Consider the following 18,788-nt stretch of genomic DNA (forward strand, 5'->3'; position numbering starts at 1 on the left):
TCGCCCCGAGCTGCGTTTGAGGCGTGCCGGGGCCGCGGGGCCGGGGCTGGCGTGGCGCAGCGCAACCGGTACCGGGTGTCAGGGCCTCCGTTTTCCGGGGGGGTGGGTTATATCCCTCACTAACCCGTTGCGTAACTAAAATCGGTAAATTTCACTAACGCCTCTCGGATTTATCTGGCTGCGGTTGGGCACCTCCAATGTCTCTGTTTAATCGGGCTAATGTGGATTTTTTCCTTACCCGCTATAGCAAATGTGTTTTCTCACTCTTAACCCATTCGCACTCTTTACTGGGACACCCCTTCTTAGGGTACAGGGTCGTTATCTCACCTCTTCTGCTGGATTTTTGCTCTAAGTCCTTTGGGACTATTTTTTTTTTTTTAGTGGTTTCTTTTAATTCAGCAGCCCTAGAGCCCCTGTCGGCATGGCCACTGTCGGTTTGATGTTTGCCTGCGCCTTGTCCAGCTGAGTGCTCTACGAAAATGTAAATTTTAAGTAGTAGCAGTGATCATGAGTGTTGTCAGCTTCATCTTTTATTAATCTCTTTGATGCTCCCAAATTCATTAGTTCCATCTTTCCTGTGCTCTGGAAAACGCCGGGTTCATTCTTTTCTCATTTGTGTTGAAGTAAATGATTAAGTCCACTGAAGTAGTAAAATGCCAACTGGTTAACAGGGGTGTAAGTGAGAAGAGAATTAGCATCTGTCTGGACTTCATCACTCAGATGGTGGAGTTTTGGTTCTTAGCGGATGAAAGTATTGCCACCAAAGCACGCTTGGGCTCGATTCCCTTTTCGGGCTTCTTGTGCTAACATACGATGGCATTTTTTCAACACAAGGCACAGGTTTCAGTATACTCATCTCTGAGGCCACGGCTTTACGGGGCTGTGCAGATCAGTGCTCCTCAATTTGGTCTTTACACGTGTTACTTAATGCAACTTTTATCATGTTTTGTATTGGTAACATTTTCGTGGGCCGTTGGAGTGTGTTTTTGGCGAGGAGATGGGTCCTCAGCAGTGTTTGCTTTTGTACCGTAGCGCTGTGCACGAGCTGTTGGAGCGATTTGTGTGCCCAGCGTCGAAACGCGCCCACCCGGCGCTGTGACCAGCGCTCCCCCGGGCTGGTCTGTGCTGGGTCGCCGCTTTGTACCCGTGCAGGGCACGGGCAGCGTCGCCGCGGTGGGAGCGGAGCGTCTTCGGCTCGGCACCAGCGCCCGTGTTGTTCTCGTAGTAAGCGCACAGAGCGGCTCCCCGCGCTGACCTAGTTCTGTGGTATATTTTCAAGGAGGCAAGATATAAACCATTCATTCCTTAAACTTAAACTCCGCCTGTCAGAAACTTAAATGGGAATCGCTTTAAAGCGTGATTCAAGACCAGTGTTTCACCAGTAGTACAGATGCTAGAGGAGAGAACACAAGTCGCTTTAGGTTTTTGTTACTGTAGTACTTGACAAATAAATGTAAATGGCAGCTAGCAGGTTAGTTGTGTGGAGAAGCGCTCCTTTTATTGGGGAGGAATCTGCTCCATCCGCCCAAAGGGGCGCAGGAGGAGCGAGCCCCGTGAGCAGCAGCGCACAGCTCCGCAGACCTGCCTGGTCTTTGAGCTTCCCTGTCACGCCTCGGCCGGGGCTCCTCTGCCCAGCCAGCAGCAGGAAAACCTCAGCGGTAGGAGAGGGTTTGCAGTGAGGCTGGCGACTCTGCTCCCTGCCTGCAGGAGAGGTTTCCACGTCTTGGAAGACTTGGGTGAGTTCCCTCTTTCCTGGTTTCCGTAGGCGGGATGACGCTGGGCTCGGTGACCACCAGCTCTTACCATCCCTGCCGGGGGGGGGTTGTGGCTTTTTTTTTTTTTTTTTTTTTAAAGTAGTAAAATAGATCTAGGAACAAACAAACAGTTTTATTTAGATTATGAAACCCAAGCTGATAGCTTTGCTTGTAATTGGGTGAGTTCCCTCTTTCCTGGTTTCCGTAGGCGGGATGGCGCTGGGCTCGGTGACCACCACCTCTTACCATCCCTGCCGCAGGGGGGTTGTGGCTTGTGTAGTTTCCGCCGCATTTTGTGTGTCTGAACTGAAGCGGGAGGACTGCCCCTTGGAGGTGCCATCTTGGCAGCTGTCATGGGCCGTGAGCTTGATCGGGGTGGGGGGTCGTCTTTAAATTAGAAAAAGAAAGTTTTTTTAAAAGTTGGAAATGAAAGAATGTGCACAGAGAACCTTTCGTTGTGCTTCTGTGTGTTCTCATGGATGGATGTCTGAAACGGATGGCTGTAGAGGAGTGCCCCCGTCTGTGAACAGTGGAGCTGGCGCAGGATTTGGGCGCTTTGTCGTGCCCTCTAAGCTCGGTTATATGCGGTGGTTGAATTTTACATCTGTTAATTCAGGCAGGGTCCATAGGTGGGCAAGGCAGGAGGTGGGATTTCTCCCCATAACTCCCCCGTGAGCCGAGGACGGCGGGGGAGGACGGCGGTGGGGATTCTGGCAGCTTTTCTGGGTTTGCTGATGATACTGACCGAGAGGAAGTTAGAGCTGCAAATATTATTGAATGCTGAGAGGCTGTTTGGGCAACATACCTTTTAAAAACAAAACAGTCTTGATTTGGTTGTTAAACAGCAAATATTTACTTCCCTCTGCGGAAGTGTTGCGTAACATTTTATTACTTAAACAAACCTGAGCTTATTGCGAGCGTGATGGATTGGATTTTGTGCCGTGCTCTCTGTACTGCTGTCCTTCATGGCAACATTGGACTGCCTCGGTGGAGAGGCAGGGTTGGGCACCCGGCTCAGTCCGCTCGTCACCCCAGAATTTTTGCAGAATTTCAGCAGTTGGGATTTTACCAAAATTTCTGTTGTCAGACACAGAAGGGAACTGCCTTTACTGAAGTTTCTGGACCCACTCAGAGAGTGGACTCGATTCACTTTTTACAAACAGCAGGAACTACATGAGGTCACTTTTTTTTAGTCCTTTTGGTATTATAACTGTTGTACGTGCAAGATTCCTGTTGTAAGGCGTGGGGCTTGTTTAAAGCTCTGTTTTTTTGATCCAATTCCACATCTCTTGTTGTTAATGATTTTCCCAAACACTTTGCCTCAAAGGGCTTTTGGTTTATTTGCGTGGGATTTTAAAGCTACTTTTGTAGGAAGGTTTCCTACAGATGTTGTAACTCAGATTTCATTTTGTGTGTCTGGAAACAGTGGAAAGATTACGTGCAAGTAAGGTTAAAACAAATGTTTTTAAAATTTAACCTTTCGAGACTTGGTGCTAACTTTACATTACCATTGTTTTTAAATGAGTCTTCTCAAACTTGCAGTCTTTTAGGACCTGCTTAGAAAGGGCTATGTCGGAGGAGGAGGGGGCAATAGCTGTCCTACCTCTCTGCTCAGGCAGCCTTCAGAAAGCGGGAGCTGGAATGTGACCTTCCTTTTCTAGTGTCCCTTCTGTCTCTCTGCTTCAATAAACCAAATGTATCTGCAGGGGGAAAAAAAACCCAACCCCAAACCTTTCCATGGAGCGAAATGAGGCTGGTAGAGTGTGTTGTGGAATACAGTGCCGGTTAATTAAAATGCAGTGCTTCCAGCAGCTTCTTGCATCTTCCCTGTTTCCTGGCTTCCTCTTCCACACCTTGCTGAGTTCTTTCTTTTTATTTTTTTCCCCTCAGTTCGTGTCCTGTTTTCACCTTCTGTGGCTTCCTGCGCCCCTTCAGCTCTGTGTTGTGGTTACCCTGTTTTAAACCCTGCGGGTTTTAAAAGGCACGTATGCCTGCGGGTGCTGGCCTCCGTGATAGCCCCAGTTTTTTGGGTGCAGCACCCTCTTCCTGGGGCGATGCTGAAGGTGCGGCGCAGGGTGAGCAAGAGCAAACTCCCATTATCACTGGGAACGGGGAGCTCAGTGTCCTTCTCCTGCTCATTGCATCTTTGGTTCAAGGGGTTTTGTTGTTTGGTTGGTTTTTTTTTTTACCTGCCAGCTCTCCAGGTGGGTTTCCAAACTCAAACTGTTCATAGTTTAAAAAAACCACCAAACAAACAAACAATAAAAATATCCGTGGCTGGTGGGTGCCAGTGTGTGGGCTCAGAGTAAGCGATTTCACGAGCCTTAGCCAATACTTTGGGACTTCTGGAAAATTTGGTGTGGTGTTGAGAATGTTTGTAGAATTGAAAACTGTATAAATGGGTGGTTTATTTTTGCTAGGCTTGACTAATAGTATCCATCGCCCCTTAGTTTCGTTGCAGTTGAATTTGATGATGTGACTTCAGAGAAAACCAAGGGATGAAGGAATTTTTGACATGTCTAAACCACATGAATTGTTGGCGACAGTCAGCAGTGGTCTAATTCTGTTGCTCTTGTCGTACAAGCAAGATGGTGAAAGTCATGCCTGAACACCCTTAGGAGCTGCAGGAGAAAGTTGAAGCGACTGCACTGTTTTTTCGTGCTCCTGATGATTGCTTTTTAGATAGTTACTTTTGTGCACCTTCTGAATTTAACCAGATTCTCCTGTAAGGTTAGCAGGGTGCTTTCAACCGCCTGCCAAGGGGGGAGAGGGAAAGAAAACGGGTCTGTTGGTTGGGGGAAGTGGACTCCCAAGTGCTGAGCACGGTGATAAATGTACAGCAGGAGAAATAAGTGGCTAATTGTGTAAACCAGACCTTTGCAACCAGCGCGTAGGCTTTCATTAAGAAGAATTGCGCTATCAACTCTTACCCTAAATGCACCATTTGCAGTTTTACATAAGTGTGGCGTTTAAATTGAATTCAGTTATAAAATGTCAAGAAACTTTCTGCTATGTGGAAAGGACACAGTAACTTGAAGTAGTGCGTTATTGGTGGGGAGAACCGGGATGACAATGTGCAGCGCCAGAGTTTTAGCTATATTTGTATTTCTTACAGTTTTAGAGTGGTTTGTGGAGCTTGTCATAGCAACAAAGTATTTTTCACAAATATTCCAAGAAGCTAGGCTAGGTTCAGTAAATGACTAGAGGAAAATTGTTTTGTTGGTCATCCTTGATACTGCTACCATTCCTAAGACTTCCTCCGCATCCTTTCCGGTTTTCCTCGTTCCTCCCGTTTTCCCCACGGGCAGCAGTCGCAGCTGCACGCGTGATGGCTTGTCTCATCCCCTCTTGCTGGCGTTTCACGTTTTTTACCTTTGCCCAAACTGTTCACGCTTTCCTTGCGTCCTGCCCTCAGCCCCTGGGCTGCCTTTGGGCTGCCCGCGTCCTTCCCGGTGAAGGATCGGGAGCGCCTTTGCTCGGCCCGTGCGGAGCCGAGTGCTGGCATCCGGTGGAACCTTGCTGGGAAAGCAGCGCCGGAGAGCTGGACCTAGTTATCTTATCTCAGCCACCCTCTATTGATATTTAGAAATCTGCTTTTGTTGCCAAGAGATTTACAACTGTAATCGTCCAAATATTTCTAGAAAACAGACCAAAAGCTGTTGGTTTTGCTTATATTGCTACTTGTTTACTGATTGAAAATGCCAGGAACAAAGTTTAACTATGAGAAATAGCATGCCAGTCCTGCGGATATTTGGATCGGGGATAATTTTTTGCATTCAGTTCTGCCACGGTGAATTTACTGGGTTTTTTTCCTGTGTCCAGAGGTCAGCGAATGGAAGAATGTAGGACTTAAAGGGGACTTCGGACCCCCACCCACAGCCCAGGGTCCGGTGGAGCTGAATCAGTACATGGGAAATAAGAAGATGTAAAAAAAAAAAAAAAAAAGTCTTTTGACTAAATCTAGATATCCTGACTTTCATTTTTGCCTATGTTTTTGTATATCATCTTTAGAAAAATGAGTTATTGGAAAAGTAGCTTTTTGCAAAGGGGAAGAGTTTCAGAAAAGCCAATAGGGTTGGGAACCACAACTCCAAAGGAAGGAGAGTGAGTTGGTGCTTTTGCTTCGGGTATTGACGTAATCACTCCTGAGGTCTCTTAAATATGGCACGTGGTCGTTCTTTTCCTTGCAAGGGGGACCGGTGCGCGGGTTCATACTGCGTTATGCCGCAGACTGGCGGACTTCGTGCCCTACGCTTGCTGTGGTTGCATGGGTGCCCCTTTTGAGCTGTATCTACTCGGTGCCGCTGCTTAAGCCACAGTGTGAGGAGTGGCGGTGTGGTTAACTTGACACCCTCCGGTTCCATTTAGGTAGTTAATAATGACATTGTGATTTTAGCTGTTTGTTTTATATGGAAGTGCTTATTTGTAATGTTTAAGCACCTTTTACCTCTCTTGTGAGGTAGTTAAGAAGATGGCCAACCCTAAGTTATTACTTCATAATAATAGGTTTATAAAACTTGTGTTTGTAATTTTATAGGCTTATTCTTTATATTTATTTCCCATATAGAACTGTCTGCAAATCAGCAGTTGATCAACACCCATTCAGGCATTTCTGTGTACTCCAATTATACGTTATATTGATAAACTGTGGTAGTTAAATGGTCTACAGATCTAAATTCACCTCCTGGATCACAGAAGATTTAAGAACCAGTTAAAGAATGAAAAAAAAAAAAAAGAGGGGAGGGGGGATTGTTTGGAGAGCAGGGGTAGAGCACAGACTCGCTGTGTGATTTGCTGTTGTGCGCTCTAAAGTTTTATGGCCCATGTTGCATCCCTTGGGAGGATAAAGTGCAAGGAGCATGAAGAAACCCATAAAATTACGAAGGGTTTATGTGGTATAATTAATACGGAACTTTCCATGAACTTTATAATAGTTGTACTTTCTTAATTTTACGTGAGTTTCTGGTTTGCTAATACGTAATTCTGAAGATTGCCAATGGAACTTAGATTTTGGATTTTCATACTGAAATATAACCAGATCCATTGCAGGCTGCTATGTTTTTGTATGTAGCTTCCTTATTGTAGTTTTCAGGATTGGCTGTGCGTGCCTTGGGAAGCGTTTTTGAGCTGTGGCCAGCTTTGCACTAAAAAAACCCCACGTCGATACAGCTTTACTGGCAAATCCTCCTTGTGCAAGTGCAGCTTTGCTTGCAAAAGCACTTTTTATTGACACTGGATGGGTTTGCAGATCACAATGTCATAAGTCGCGCCCATAGCAAAAATAATAGGAGGAAGAAAGTTCAAGTGCAGATCTGGCCTGGATTAGCACAGTGAAATCAAATAAGCATTGTGAAATTGCAGCTCCTTTTTTTAACTGCAGAGGAAATTTTAGTTCTAAATAGATGTTCAGTATTCCCTCTGGAACATGCCGGTTGCTCTCCGAGTTGCACATGGACGGTGAGCAGCGTTGATTCTTACTCCTCTGACTCGCAGAGGACTCTGCGGTAGGTGAGTGGGTACGTCAGGTTGACTAGAAATGATGGATTTGATTCGAACCAAAGGAGAACCACTTCGTTTTTTGCTCCACCTCCCTAAAGCTTGACATGTTCTCGTTGGAAGGATTGTGGTTATTTGTGCGGAATGTGAGTAGTGAAGAGAGAGCTGATTTGGAGGGGTGTGAACTCTTGGTAGCCTGTCTGTAGGTGGGGGTGACAGATCCTGTGCGATGCTTGGGGCTCTGCTGACGGCAAAGGCTTTTGCTGAACCCCAGAGCGGAGGTCCAGGGGTGCCCGAGGTCTGCCGGCACCCTTAGTGCAGCTGGCAGAGCCGCGTTCCTCCTCTGGGCCCCGCTTCCCCCTTTCATCTGGAGACTTTCCTCCTTGGGGAATGCGTCATGAACGATTCCTGCGGGCGGAGAAGCGAGCTGTAAAGCAAGTGTGTGTGCATCGTCTGGGGACAGGCACTTTCTTGTTCATAATCCTCGGAGCTGGCTGGCCAACGTTGTCCTTTTCCAAGGTCAAACCTGTTTTAGAGGTCAATGAATTTAGTATTCGCTTCCCATAACATGATTATTGTGTGTCATTCTGACCACGCGGCTAGAGGATTCTGTAACGAAAAGCTTGTCAGATCAACGCAGGTGGCAGTAGTTGTTTTCCATGTTGGGGATTTTTTGGAATGAAGAAGTGTCATTGCTAAACGCTGGGAAGGGAATCGTACGTGAGATGAAGTCACATCACAGGATGATGGAAATGACCTTCCATTGCTGTAACAACACGAAGGTATGAGATGCTAACAACAGGAGTTGGATGCTAAGGAGTTGGAAGGTTTAGAGTCAGCAAGTTCTGATAACTTCCACCAAAACATTTTTAAGGGATCTATTATCCATCGGCACTTTCTGGATTAATAATACTGATAATTGATGACAGTGGAAGAAAGTTAATAAAACGAGCTGAATAATTAGAGGTCTGCCAGCCCTGCAAAATAATGGAATGAATGATAGAAGACTTGACTGATACGGAGGTAAGGGGAAGTAATACAATTAATGTCAATTAAAATGTGCCCATGGAAAATAAGCTGATGAGATGTAACTGGGGATGTAGTTTGGCTGATAAAAGCAATAATGTGTGCTGTAAAATACTTTGCTGCCTTAATGAATTGAATGTAGTGCAATGCAATATTTTGAATGAGAAATGAAAACGGTATAAAATTAACGTAGGGAATGTTAAGTAGGAACCAGCTAAGTTGGATGGCGGATCTGAAAATACAGGTGGGAATGGCTGTGGGCTGCCGGCACGGGGGCCCTGCCCACCTCCCTGCTTTGCCCCACGCGAGTTGGTGTCTTTGTGGGTAACCCCAAGTGGCACGACACGCGTGTTTGTGAAGCTTTGAGTGGCCGGAGGTGGTGGGAAATAACAAAGGTGACAGTCACAGGTGCAGAATATTGACTGGGAAGAAGATGTGGCTGAAAAGCCCTGTAGAGCAACGGTCTGAGATGTTCAATGGCAAGCGGGAAATCCTGGAATGGTATGCGGAAAAATAATGGAGAGAACCTTCTTCCCGATTTCTTTATCAGTTCAGCAAAGATCGATACTGCCCAACCACTCCTTCGCCCAGGAAGAAGTATGAAACTGGCAACCCTGTTGATTTAGTCTAACGCAGTCGTATAGTAAAGTTCCCAATAACTCAGGGAGTGCACAGCACTCATAAATTATAGAGCAGCTCACGATTATCATACACATCGCTGCTTATCTTGTAAACTCATCTGCTGTGCTTGCACGAGTAGTTGATTTAACAGCATGTATATTGTTGAACTTGACACATCCAAGAGTATAATCAAGCTTTAAAAATACCAGGGATGTCTGGCTGCTGGTTTGTGCTCTTCGCCCGCCTTCGCAAATGATTGCGGGACGGGTTCTCTCTGGTTTGTGGCAGGTCACGGGAAATTCCTGTATCGTGTGTAATTGCAGAGGAGTTTTATCATGATGCTGGCATCTGTTTAATGACATAAAATGATTAGATGTGTAAAAGGAAAAAGTTAATATCCTTTTTCTGTACACTTCCAAATGGGAAATGACTATAAATTAATTTTGTAGGGTAAAATGCCAGTGAATAAGTGTACTTCTCGTATATGGCTGCCCAGTATCTGTCGTGTGAGGTGTCCGAATAGTGGACGAAGGCGGAGATGGGGGTTTAGAAGGAGAATAGTAAAACTCCAGTGCTGTAGCTGGGATGTCTTATCCCACTGTTCCGGTTCCCTTTTCTGCAGTGACTGATTTGGCCCGTAAACATGCAGTTTGTGGGTGCTCTGATTCTTTAGGTGGTGATGGAGACACAATCAGGTTAATGCTTCTGGGACATCGGTGGGCTGTTGTTGGACTTTGGGGTTTTTTGGGTATCTCTTCTTTTTTTAAGGGGAATTGATGCGCCTTCTACATTTTTAGCAACAAAAACCGAATAATTTTGTATTCTTCTGTATTTCTGCTTTTGAGACTGCTGAGTGTGGTGAGGGAGGAAGATTTCCATCCCTCTACCTCACTCTCCTGTTGAGGAACTGCATTCACTTTCTGGGCTGTCTGTGGAAAGAAAAGTAACCTGTTTTTAATCGGTACAGGGCATTTTAGTTTTCAATGAACTAATAGGCCTTGAGTTGCATTTCTGCTGCAGCTTGACAAAATTATAGCAGGTACTGGGGCTCTGTGCTTATTTACTTGCAAATCCTGTTGAGTGTGAACTTCATTTATGACTTTCCTGGCAGGTCATACCGCTGTGGTCACAGCTTCTATAACGTTTTGTCGCTATTGCTTGTAAAATTTGTCACTGAGGGAAATAATAAGCTAAAATAGGCCCAGGTAAGCGCACACACAGGCTCCTTGTCCACAAATCCATCAAAGCTCTTCTCAAACTTTGCAGCCACAAGGAATTAAACTGTATATTTCTGAAATAAAGGTGCAATTTCAACAGAAAGCCATGTGCTTCTTTGCAGTGACAAATTGCCTGCTCTTGGACAAGGGAACTGGTGGGTTTCCAAGTCCTGCCGTAGCTAGGGTCTCTTCGTGGACACCACCGATTCTCCTGTGTGTGCATCATGTGTCTCCTCTTTTTTCTAGATGATCACGGGAACAGCAATGGCAGTCATGTAAAAATCTTTTTACCGAAGAAGCTGCTTGAATGTCTACCAAAATGTTCAAGTTTACCGAAAGAGAGGCACCGCTGGAACACTAATGAGGTAGTTAAATCTCTTATTTATTCTTAAACATACCAGCTTACTTGACGCTTATGGATTATTTTTTGAGAGCATGCCATGTAAGTTACAGAATATGAATTCCCTGGCTCTCGAACCTGTTGTTTAAATAATAAAGTCCCGTTACATGTTGAAAGTGAGCTTTAAACTAGACTTGAAGACAAATGTGGAAGCTGGCTACTAGTGTAGTAGGAGTCTATTGCTCGTGTGTGTGTATGTCACTTGTCTCAGAGTCAAGTCTTGTATCATCTTACTAACGTGTGTCAAAATTGTTTAAAATTAGATATGTGTTTTGGTACCGTGTTAAACAAAATGTTATCTTACTATGCGTAAAGACTTCTGAACAAAAAACCAGTGCGTGTTCTTTCCTGCCAAACAGGGTCCTGAGAAATAACTAGCTTGCTCCTGTCTGAGAAATCTTGTTAAGAACAGGGGACACAAAGAATTGGGCGTTTTGTACTGGAATCCAGTTACTCTGGATTATGGATATGCTAGTTTGCGTATCTCCTGTTAACGCATCATGGTTGGGTTCATTGAAACAAACGAGTATTTAAAATTCAGGTGTCTGGTGGGCCAAGGTGAAGTTGAAGAACAATTCAAATAGGTCTGCGATGCTCTGCCTTCATTCCCTCTGGGCAGCAAGGCTGGAAGTTACACGGCAATACCCACAGTATCGTTTTAGCTTTTAGTAGCACTGTCTTACAGTACCTTTCCCATGTTTACGGGAATCATTTAATAATAGAAGCAATCAACTTTGAGAAATTACCATAAACCTCCAGTTAGTATCTGCCTGTTGCAAGCTAACTGTTCTTGGCCCTCTAATCAGTCATTTGTAGCATCTAAACGCGGTAACAAAAACTGTACTGGTGAATTTAAGGACTGCAAGTGGCAAGCTGAGTGCAGAAGCGGATATGGATCAGTTCATGTGTCTGTTTGCTGAGCGCAGAATCAAATATGGGTCACTTCATGGGTGTATTTTCCAAAGTTGGGGTCCCTCACTCCCCCTCCTTCTTTTGTCTGAAAGTTAAAGCCAAGTATCCATTTTTAGCATACTAATTACTGTGACAGTATTAATCGGGTCTTCTGGGGGCGTTGCTGGCATTGGCTCTTTTGTGTAGATGTTTTTGTCTTGGGTCATTTGAATTGAAATGTAAATTGTAGGAAATGTGGGTTGCAGTTTATTCTGTGATAACGTTTATACTAACGGGAGCGGGGCATGGGGTGACAGCAATTCCAGTGGCTCTAAAACATGATGCTTTGACAGAGACAGTTGAGAAAGCAAGCGCTCTGCACAGGCTTGTGGTAAAACGATGCTCCTTCTTGTTATTGGAAGCAGCTTGTTGGGTTTTAGTCACTTTTGCCTCGTGTGTCTGGGGTCCCTAGTTTAGAGCCCCGTGTATACGTTGGCACACTCAGGCTTTAGCTTTTCTTTTTGAGTGGTGTTTGGAGTTTGCAGCCTCCCAGGGTACAGAATGTGGCAAATGAAGTTAATCATATAGCTGAAAATCTTTATTATACATAAGCAAGATGCAAACGGGAAAGCGTAGGTGCATGCGAGGTGTATTAGGCTGGAAGAAAAATTCGGGAGCGTCGCCTTCCTTCTGAGAGGGGGACGGGAGCGTTTCTGATGGCGCTTGCCTGCGTGCTGCGGGTGTGGGTTTGTCTCCTACCTTCATTCTAGAGGGATTGTTTGCTAATAATCACAAATCATCAGCTAGCACGTTAAAAAACCAAACCCAAGCCACTTCTGTCTTTTTGAATGTCAGATTTGTCACACTCATTTGTATCTTTCTTTCCTGCAAAATCTGTCGCTGTGGCTGCCACGCAGTGGGGACGAGGAGCTGGTTCTGTGCGTGGGTTATTACTGGTGCTGTCTCTGCCAGCGTGTGTGGTGTGTCGGTTGCAGTTTCCCTATTGCATTATTTAAAAGGAAGAGCTTTTCTTGTGGCCAGAGATTTTTGGCCTCGTTAGCTCAGAGGGAAGGGGAAAAAAAAAAAAAAAGAAAAAGGCAGAATCTTGTGCCTAGATGAAGTCTTGGAAAATTTGTCTTAATTATGGGGGAGGAGGGAGCTTAGCTTACAGATTTTATTTCCCTCCCCACCCCCAACCCGCAAGTTTAATTTTGTTCACTGTTATAAAACTTGAATTTTTCTTAGGGTATAATTGAATAATAATGTTGGACTACATTTCAGAGTCATTCCTAAGGGAATATATTTTTTCATCTGAGTACACAGGTGTTCTGTCTATGCTGGTGAAGGCACGAGTTGTAAAATGCAGAAGAAAAAGATGTATTTTATAAAGTGGCACTTCCAGAATCTTCACGTTAATTTCAAGATCACTGGTATTCCTTGCGAGGTGTCTCACCCATAGGGAGATTTATTAAAAGATATAAAAGAAATAAAATGCGTGAAGTAACTTATAGATCTGAACATGTCTATGACATTGCTGACATCCCTCAAACTCGGGTGTTCGGACAAACTCACGCGTGTCCGGTCTCGCCATAGACTTCTCCGGAGTGTGTGCACAGTGGGAATTGGTGCGGGATGTGGTGTGGGATGCATCCTGAGGGGTGGCCGGGGCTGGTCCTCCTAACGTGGTCACGACTGGTCCTCCAAATCTGACCACGATCTGGCTCCTTTCCAAAACCCTAAAGCGTTGCTTTTGCTGCTCCTTTGTGTGGGGATATTTCAAGGAAACTTGAACGTGGCCCTTCTACGCATCTGCGGCCCTTGAGATAAAGGGCAGTCGTGTTTTGATGTGCCGGGTGGGTGGGCGGCACAGGGGGTGCGTGCTGCGTGCTGGCCGCTGGGCTCGGAGTGCTGGCGACTGCCCGGCACCCGCACAGGGGACGCTGCCGAGGCTGAACGCGGGGGTCAGGGAGCAGCCGGGGTTTGTTCTTTCCTCTACCAGGGCATCGCCATGGGAACGCCGCAAATAACTTTCAACGCCTTCATCTGCAGATGCAGGATAATGGTCATGTGTTGCTCCGGATTGGGTAATTGGGATGGAGAAACAATATCCTTTGAGAGCTGAATAGGTTGTGGTTGACTTTACACTTAGTAAAATAATGCGATGAGCAGCAAGAGAAATGGAGCATTTAAAAATGCTTAGAACACGTTATCGAGATGTTTGCTTTCCGTCAGATCATGCAGTTTTAACTGAAATGTTTGATGGAAATATATTTCCATATCAAGATGTCATCTCATCTTAAATCAAGTTTATAGTGGTTTTATATTTCCTAGTGAAGGAAGTGTTCCTTATAATTCTTTTTTTTTTTTTTTTTTTACCAGAGATACAAAATCATAAGTTTAGCCAAGCAATTTAATTACAGATTTACATTTTTTGAGATGCCTGTGAAAGTGTGCGTGTGCTTATTTCTCTTGCTCGGGGGAGGATAGAAAGGGGATTTTCATATGATTTCTCATGTTAGGACAAATCAGTTAATTGCCAGAAAATTCTGCCACGCTCTGTGCACGTGAGGGAGTTCCTGGCTCTGGGTGTTAGTTGTATTTCATTTTGAACCGGTTTAGTGTATGTGTCACGTGGATCTGGTTTGGTGTGAGTGGGCGGGTGGAGCAGAGGCTGCCCACAGCGTGGGGCTGCTCGTAGTTGCTTGCCGCGCTCGCGCTGCGCACCCAGCCTGGGTTTTGGTGGCGCTCGGCTCGGTTCCCGCTTTGCCTGCCGCGCTCGGCACTGCCCGATGGAGGTGGCAGAGGTGGCTGGCTCGTTAACTGCCCGCTGATCGAGAGCCGCTGTCGGCAGGAGATGCGTCCCGCTGCTGGCTGTGTGGGCAGCGGTGCGGACGGGTGCCGGGGCTCAAGGGTGTCAGGGTAACCTTGTCTCTGCTCGGCGCTTGCCAAAAGCGGGATTGCAGCTTTGAGCAGAGATGCCTGTCGTTAATGGAGTTGGCAGCCGCAGTCATTAATCATCCTTGTAAACACTTAATGACACAGTACGAGAAAGAAGAAAAAGTTAAACATCAGAAATGTAAAATGCTACCTAGGGCTTTTGTTTCTGACAGTACTCCATATTTACATTCTCTGTTGGGAGAAGCCCAGCATTTGCAAGGCAGAAAACCCAGTGGTAATTGCTTCATGTGCTGGAGCCTTCCCTGGGGGGCGAGGCAGAAACACCCCCTTTCCCGTGGGGTGTCTAGCATCGGCTCTGCACAAAGCTCAGGCTTAGGTATCGCCTGGTAGCGTGCACATAAGTGCGATTACCAAACTCTCTAGTTGAGCGTTATTTAGCATAGGAAGAAATTCCTTAACGATGCTGCGTTGGGGACCTTGAGTCGTGTGCTCACTGGCATCTCTGATGTGGTCTCGCATTTTTGCTTTGCTTGCACGGCACTGACATTCTCCTCTCCCGCTTGACATCCAGTTATTTCCCGTCTTTTCTCTAAATCGCAGAGAAGATCTTGAAGGTTTGGAGAATTGCCTGAGGGACGTAGGGGACCCAGACTGCTTGGGAACTGAGTCAGGAGTGTTTGGGCCGGCTATCGTGCCGCGAGGCGCTGGCGAGGACAGGCGAGAGCGGTGCGTCATCTGCCGCCTGCACTCCGCTCTCCCCGGCAGAGAGGTGTCAGGCAGCCGGTTACCGGCACGGCTCCTGTCATCGCCAGTTTGTTCATCAAAGTACCGCTCTGGGTGAAGACTGAGCAGTACAACGTACTACTACTATTTTTATTTTTTTTAACTGGTTTTAAGTGCCTTATGGAGTTAACTTGTGTCTGAAAACTTAAAACAGCTATTTGTTTTCAGGCTGCCCTGGATGCTATGGTCTGTTGTAACGCTTTGCTGTGTTACCGTACTGGTTCATACCTTATTTGCCAGAGTAGCCGAATGTGTTACAAATCGTGGGGTTGGGCTTGTGTCCTCACCGCAGTTCGGGTGAGGAAGGGGTGTCTGTCCTGCCCATGGCATCCCCTCTGCCGGATCCCCGCAAGGTGGCAAAACCCTCTGGGAAAGCAACAGTGCTCGGTACAGTTTCCTGAGCACTGTAAAGTTATTTGAGTTTTGTTTAATGCTTTCCATTGAGCTCGGGATAATTCAGATGTTTTGTTTAAGCGCAGTTTCCCGAGGCCAGAGGCTGGCCGTTGTTGAGAGCTCTGCGGCTGTGGAGCACTTACAAAGCGGGAACATCCTCGCAGTCTGCATCGGCGCTCCGATCTCTCAAGAGCAATGGGAATATTTAATTTTGGCTAATTGCCTGCTGCCCATGTGATCACAGAGTATAAAATAGTATGGTGGTGTTGGCAGATGCCGTTATTAGAAGTTTTGTTGCTCTCTGTCCTGCTGACCCTCTGCTGGAGGAGCAGTGGGGAGGCTGTCACCGTCCAACCTGTCCACCGTTCCTCCCTGGTGTCTCCCGCTGCCACCGCCGCTCCGGCACGCGGGGCCGCCCTGGGGTTTGTGCTGAGCTGGGGCCGAAACGGGCTGACGTATGGAGTGCCCGGTTGAGGGCACAACGTTTGCCAGTGCTGGGGCAGCCAGAGCATCTGTAGAATGGAGACCGTCGGTGCCGGTTCCCGTCCCTTGTTTCAGGTGGTGGCCTTCTGCGAGCCCGTGTGCCTGGGGAGGCCACGTCCCACCCGAGCGCGTCACTGGCTGGTTGGACGCTCGCTCTGCGCCCGTTGGTACCCCGCTCTCCAAAGCGTGCCCATCCTTTCGGCCAGCAGCAGAAATAGGAGAAAACTCACTTTTTTTAAAGGAGAGGAAAGCTCCGTGAAGGTGAAGTGGAAAGGGAATGACGTTTACGCCCGGAGCGGAGCGGAGTCCAGACTGACCTGTTCCCACACCCGACCGGTGCGGCCGCGGGTGGGCGGCTCTTCCCCTGCGCCGTCGTTAGGGCTTGAGCTCGTCACTGAGCGAGGTGGGGATTTCTCTTTAACAGAAGCACTTCATTATGGGTTTATTTTGTGAAATTAATGAAATTCTGCGCTTTGCTTAATGTACAAAGCAGAAAATCTGCTGCTGGCTTTGCTTTTGCAGTTTCTCAGTCGTGTTTACATAATTAGTAGCTGTTGTGAGTGGGCTCAGGGATTTAGCAGAACGGAGGGGTTACCCTTCCTGGCAATTTCATACAAAAGCGGTAATACCTGTCATGCTGTTCCTGCTGTAACAGAAAGAGATTCCTCACCTTCCTCTTAGGAAAATCTAACTTTTTTTACCTTCCCTTTTGTTAATGTTAGGAGCGACATTGTAATTGTATAATGATAATTCTTTAAAAATGGCTGATTTTGCAGTTCTGTGCAGTTAATGTGTCGGAGTCCTGGGACCGGATTGAACGCTGTAAAGCATAGCAAACAGATGAAACGTATTGTTTTGGATAATGTGCTGCCCTCCTGTTTGTGTTTGGTTTTTTTTTTAAAGTGAATTCAATTGAATGATTTAAATTAACTTTTTTGCACTTAATGATAGCTAAAGAAAAAAATTACTTCATAATTAGTTTTAGTATATTGTACACAAAGTATAACATGCTGATAGTATTTAACTCACTGGCTTTGTGACATTGGTACTGTGTCAAAACACCTCTGAATATTTTTACAAATTTCAAAACTTTTTGGCAATTAGTTGGAGTGGAACTGGTCTGGTTTGTGTGGAGCGCTGAGTGGCGGAGAATGGCTCTTGGGTCCGAGGACGAGACCTCCCAACAAACCCAAGTGGCCGTTTCGGTGGAAGGGGCTTTCTGGTTTTCTGCCGTCTCGGCACCTCCACGTTCCCCCGTGAGAGCGTGTCCTGTAGACACCCCTTGTTCAGCCGCAGCAAACGCGTGTCCAGACATCGGTGGCTCTCTGTAAGAGCGGGCTCTGAATCCTTCATCTATCGTATACTTAACACAATTACCAAAAAAAAAAAAGTACCATAGATTGGTCTAGGAATGTGGGAAAATAAGGTGGAATATGATTTCCTCCAGTTGATTACCCTGGTGTGCTTTTCCGAACCTGCGTCATCTGTTGGGGCTCATCCTTGGTAGTGGTACATGGTTACTCTGGAGTACAGCGTCAGACAGAAATGTGGAACCCAGCGTAGGGGGAAGAAAAAGATGGAGTGACCAGCTATAGAAGCTCTTCAAATGTCAGAGGATCAGCAGCGTGCATTAATTTAATTGTTATTTAGCTGTTTATCTACGGGAACACCAGCAGTAGCGGTAGGTACCGCTGTGTCACCTCTTTGGGTCTGTGGCTTGCCCAGCACGGAGTAGAACACTCACTGGTGAGTTACGCAAGTTGTACTTTGTACCACATTTTACAAGGAAAATGTTACAACAAAGTCAATTTACAAAGTCAATTTAAGTGTCTCTCTGCCAGGGACTGGCATATATAAACACAAATGAATTGGTTCACTTGTCAAATGAATGGAAACTGAGGATATTACATTTTGTAAGTGATTGAAATCCTGTCTTCTCGGTCTCACGTTCGCTGCTTCCAAGGGTGGCTGTTTCATTTGAAGAGAAAAATCAGGGGATTTAGATGAAAAAGAAAAACTAGATATGAAGGAAAAATTAGTGCCAATAAAAGCACAGATTTTATGCAGGGGTGGTACTTAAGAAAAAGAACTAAGAGTGAAACCAATTTGTTTTCTGCAAAAGGAGTGATCACTGGGGCCCTGGGGGGAACAAAGTGTACCTGGGGGGAGAGGGGAGAAATCTGTTGCGATGGGGGAGAAATTAAAAAGAAAAAAAGTCTTTGTGTTCATTCCGTTGGAACTGACCCGGTTGTTTTCAGACGGAGGCAGAGGAGGAGCAGGAGGTGTTTGCCGGCCGGCGGCGAGCAGAACGCTGGAGGGGTGTTGGGCTCTGCGGGTCGGATGCCATCCCAGGGGCAAAACGTGCTTGCAGTTGTTTAGAACTCATCTTAGTGCCAAGCGTGTGTTCCCTGGGCAGTCGGGGGCTCAGGCTGGTGTGGGGGATGCGGCACCCGTGGGACGGAGCCGCGCCGGGGCTGCTGGGGGGGACGGTGTGCGCTCCCCGGCTCTCACCCTTGCGCGGCGCCGGAGGTGCGGGGCTCACGCTCGTACCTTCCGGCAGAGTCGGCTGCTGAGTCACTGCAAGTCTCTGTCTCTGCTGTTGAATTATTTCTAAGTCGCTTGGTTTCCAAGTCGCTTTCCTCCGAAATGAGGTCATCTGACAAACCTGTAGCGTAAGCGGTGGTTAAGGGACCCGGCCTCGGCAGGGGGTGAAACAGCAGCAGAAAAATGGACTTTTTGTTTCGGCTCACAAAAATCAGAATTGGTAAATGTTGGAAATAATGTCAAGAACGTAGCTTTACCTCCAACGCGTGGCAATAACTTCAG

At 46.5% G+C, this 18,788-nt stretch overlaps 1 protein-coding gene across 1 annotated transcript in view; it reads left to right on the forward strand.

Annotated features, from left to right (window-relative positions):
• The window catches only part of CAMTA1 (calmodulin binding transcription activator 1), a 312,119-nt gene that overhangs the window by 15,615 nt on the left and 277,716 nt on the right, over positions 1-18,788 (forward strand). The window contains exon 2 of the mRNA XM_009884071.1: positions 10,361-10,479. Within this exon, the coding sequence (XP_009882373.1) occupies positions 10,361-10,479 (119 nt within the window). The remainder of the gene's footprint in view (positions 1-10,360; positions 10,480-18,788) is intronic.

This window comes from Charadrius vociferus, unplaced genomic scaffold (genome assembly GCF_000708025.1).
Source record: "Charadrius vociferus isolate BGI_N301 unplaced genomic scaffold, ASM70802v2 scaffold784, whole genome shotgun sequence".
In the NCBI taxonomy this organism is placed as follows: Eukaryota; Metazoa; Chordata; class Aves; order Charadriiformes; family Charadriidae; genus Charadrius; species Charadrius vociferus.